The 2,625-nt window shown below is 41.9% G+C and overlaps 1 protein-coding gene across 1 annotated transcript in view; it reads right to left on the reverse strand.

The window, feature by feature from the left end:
• Positions 1-2,625, reverse strand: part of arhgef11 (Rho guanine nucleotide exchange factor (GEF) 11) — a gene marked incomplete at its 5' end in the record, with an annotated part of 18,725 nt that overhangs the window by 10,964 nt on the left and 5,136 nt on the right. Inside the window, 4 exons of the mRNA XM_010795647.1 lie at positions 200-293; positions 805-931; positions 1,066-1,089; positions 1,602-1,724. Coding sequence (XP_010793949.1) covers positions 200-293; positions 805-931; positions 1,066-1,089; positions 1,602-1,724 — 368 coding nt within the window. The remainder of the gene's footprint in view (positions 1-199; positions 294-804; positions 932-1,065; positions 1,090-1,601; positions 1,725-2,625) is intronic.

Below are 2,625 nucleotides of genomic sequence, written 5' to 3' on the forward strand. Positions count from 1 at the left end.
TAATTTTAGGGTGAAGACTTGGTTAAGGTTAGGACAAGTCTCCGGGAAATGCATGTAAGTCAATGTAATGCCCCCTGAAGGGACTGTTTATACCTGTGTGTGTGTGTGTGTGTGTGTGTGTGTGTGTGTGTGTGTGTGTGTGTGTGTGTGTGTGTGTGTGTGTGTGTGTGTGTGTGTGTGTGTGTGTGTGTGTATTTACTAGACTGGGAGGAGTTCCGGGGTTTTCCGATGTACTTCAGGATGGGATTTCTCTTTTTATCCTCTCCATCTTTCTCTTTCTTGGGACCACTCGGCTATGGAGAAAGGAAGAGTCAGTCATGTCATATAATCAACATATATGAATATATATATATATATATATATATATAGACACACACCTCATTCTTTTCACAGACTTCTATTCAATTGTGTTTTGTTAGCCATGCAAATACATTTTAGTTGAACCCAAATTGCTGCTCCACAGTTATGTTATGTTATGTATAGACACAGTTTAGAGGCAAACAAATCAATGGCAGAAACAGCCAAGCTTTTTTTTATCTCACTCATAGTGACCTACACCTCGGTAAACTCAGAGGCAGAAGATATATACAGCACTGCTGATTCTGTAAACACACATTGCAGAATGTGTTCTGCTTTGCATAATTAAGACCGGGGAATATTTTAGAAAAATAAAACAGATGCCCATGTTCACATTTATAACCGCCGGTCTTGTATATGTACTCAATTAAAAGAAAACGTGGATTCAACCTGACATTACCCTCCCATTATAGCTTTATATATATTGTTTTTTTAAAGGGCTGTTACCTTTTTCGTTTTTAAAAAGGCGAGCCACTTCTCCTTCTCTGTGCTCAGCCCAGGGAAGACCTTGGAGTCTCTTAGCTTGATACCTGAATGCCGCAGGTAAAGGTGAACGGCCGACGCCAGGGGAGAACTGAGAGGGGGCGGAGAGAGAATGAGGGAGAGGACGAACACGGAAACGTGAGGAGAAAAGACCACGATGAAAAACAAACACAGAAAAGGTGTTTAAGAAAGAAGCAAACAGATTGCCTTTGACACTAGTTGTACCTTCTGTCTTCTTCGTGCTTTGATCTGGAGCGGGAACAGAGAGAGAGACATAAAAAGGCTGTTAAGTCGCAACGCAGAAAATAACAGGCGATATCCAGTTTAAATCCTCAAGAGTTAAATCCAGGTGTAAGCAAAAGGTGAAAGGAACAGACTGTGGTGCAGCAGTCATGTGATGGGAAGCGGCCGGTGTGTGCATAAAGTCGAAGGAGGGAACGTCATGTGGTCTCCAGGTTTTCCGACCTTTGTTATGATAGCTGGGGAGAACTCCTTCTGTCGCTTTGTAATAACTATTTTATTGAGCCACTTGGCGGAGGAGCCTGGTTTAGTGTGTGGAGTTTAATATGCACTACATGATAACAGCCACATGTTGAAAGTAAACCAATGTTTGATTTGTAAACAGGTGTATCTGACCTAGAAATAAGGTTTTGTTTGATCATTTGGCATAAGTGTGAAGATTGTAAATAGATTTAATAGAAAAACCGAATTGATCTGCACAATTTTGCACGTTTTTGTATTTGTGAGAGCCCCAGACTCACAGTATTTCCCAGAGGGCGGTGACCTGTCTGTCCACCACCTGTCGCTCTTTCACCGGGTCTCCGTCCAGCTGCTGCAGGTCTCCTTCTCCGAACAGAGAGCCGAGGCCCATCATCTGCTTGTTCCTACGAAACACAGAAACACAATCTGTAAGGGCCTTCAACTTTAACGCTGTTAGCATCTGCACTGATGAAAGCTAACGTTGGGGAACAGTAGTGTCATGCACATGCTGCACTTCTTTTGCATCCCATGAAGAATTTAGAAATGTTATTTGCAAAACATGTAGTGCTTCTACGTATCCAAAGGACCCATGTGTACATAGCTGGCTTTTTAGATAATAAAAAGGGGAAATAATAATTATCAGTTCTTCTCAGGGTCATGATTTAAAGGTCCCCTATTATACTGTTCTTCATCAATATATTAGAGCTCTCAGATATATACAGAACATGTCTCTGATTGTCTGAAACACCAAACAGGTCATTGCAGCATTACCCATAATCCCCTCTGTTTCAGCCCTGTTTCCAAAGTGCTGATTCTCTGTCTGTTACTTTAGATGAAAATAAGGAGCCCCTCCCCACGCCCCTCTGAGAGACATTTGGTTACAAAGAACTCAATGGTGCTCTAGGAGGAGATTCAGGTGATAAAACTGAAACACCAAACAGATCATTGCAGCATTACCCATAATCCCCTCTGTTTCAGCCCTGTTTCCAAAGTGCTGATTCTCTGTCTGTTACTTTAGATGAAAATAAGGAGCCCCTCCCCACGCCCCTCTGATAGACATTTGGTTACAAAGAACTCAATGGTGCTCTAGAGGAGATTCAGGTGATAAGGGGGGGGGGTTACCTTGGTTGCTGATTGGCTAATGGTTACTCAAGACAAAACATCGTTATGACATCATAGAGTGGCCAAAATCTGGCAGGTTTTTATAGAAATGGATCAAAAAGAGAGAGAATCTTTGTTCCTGAAACTTTCAGAATAATTTGGGATTTTTCTTTGTTTGTTGACTTTGACTTGGCAAGGCACACG

This window comes from Notothenia coriiceps, unplaced genomic scaffold, assembly GCF_000735185.1.
Source record: "Notothenia coriiceps isolate Sejong01 unplaced genomic scaffold, NC01 NC01_scaffold00037246, whole genome shotgun sequence".
Classification (NCBI taxonomy): domain Eukaryota; kingdom Metazoa; phylum Chordata; class Actinopteri; order Perciformes; family Nototheniidae; genus Notothenia; species Notothenia coriiceps.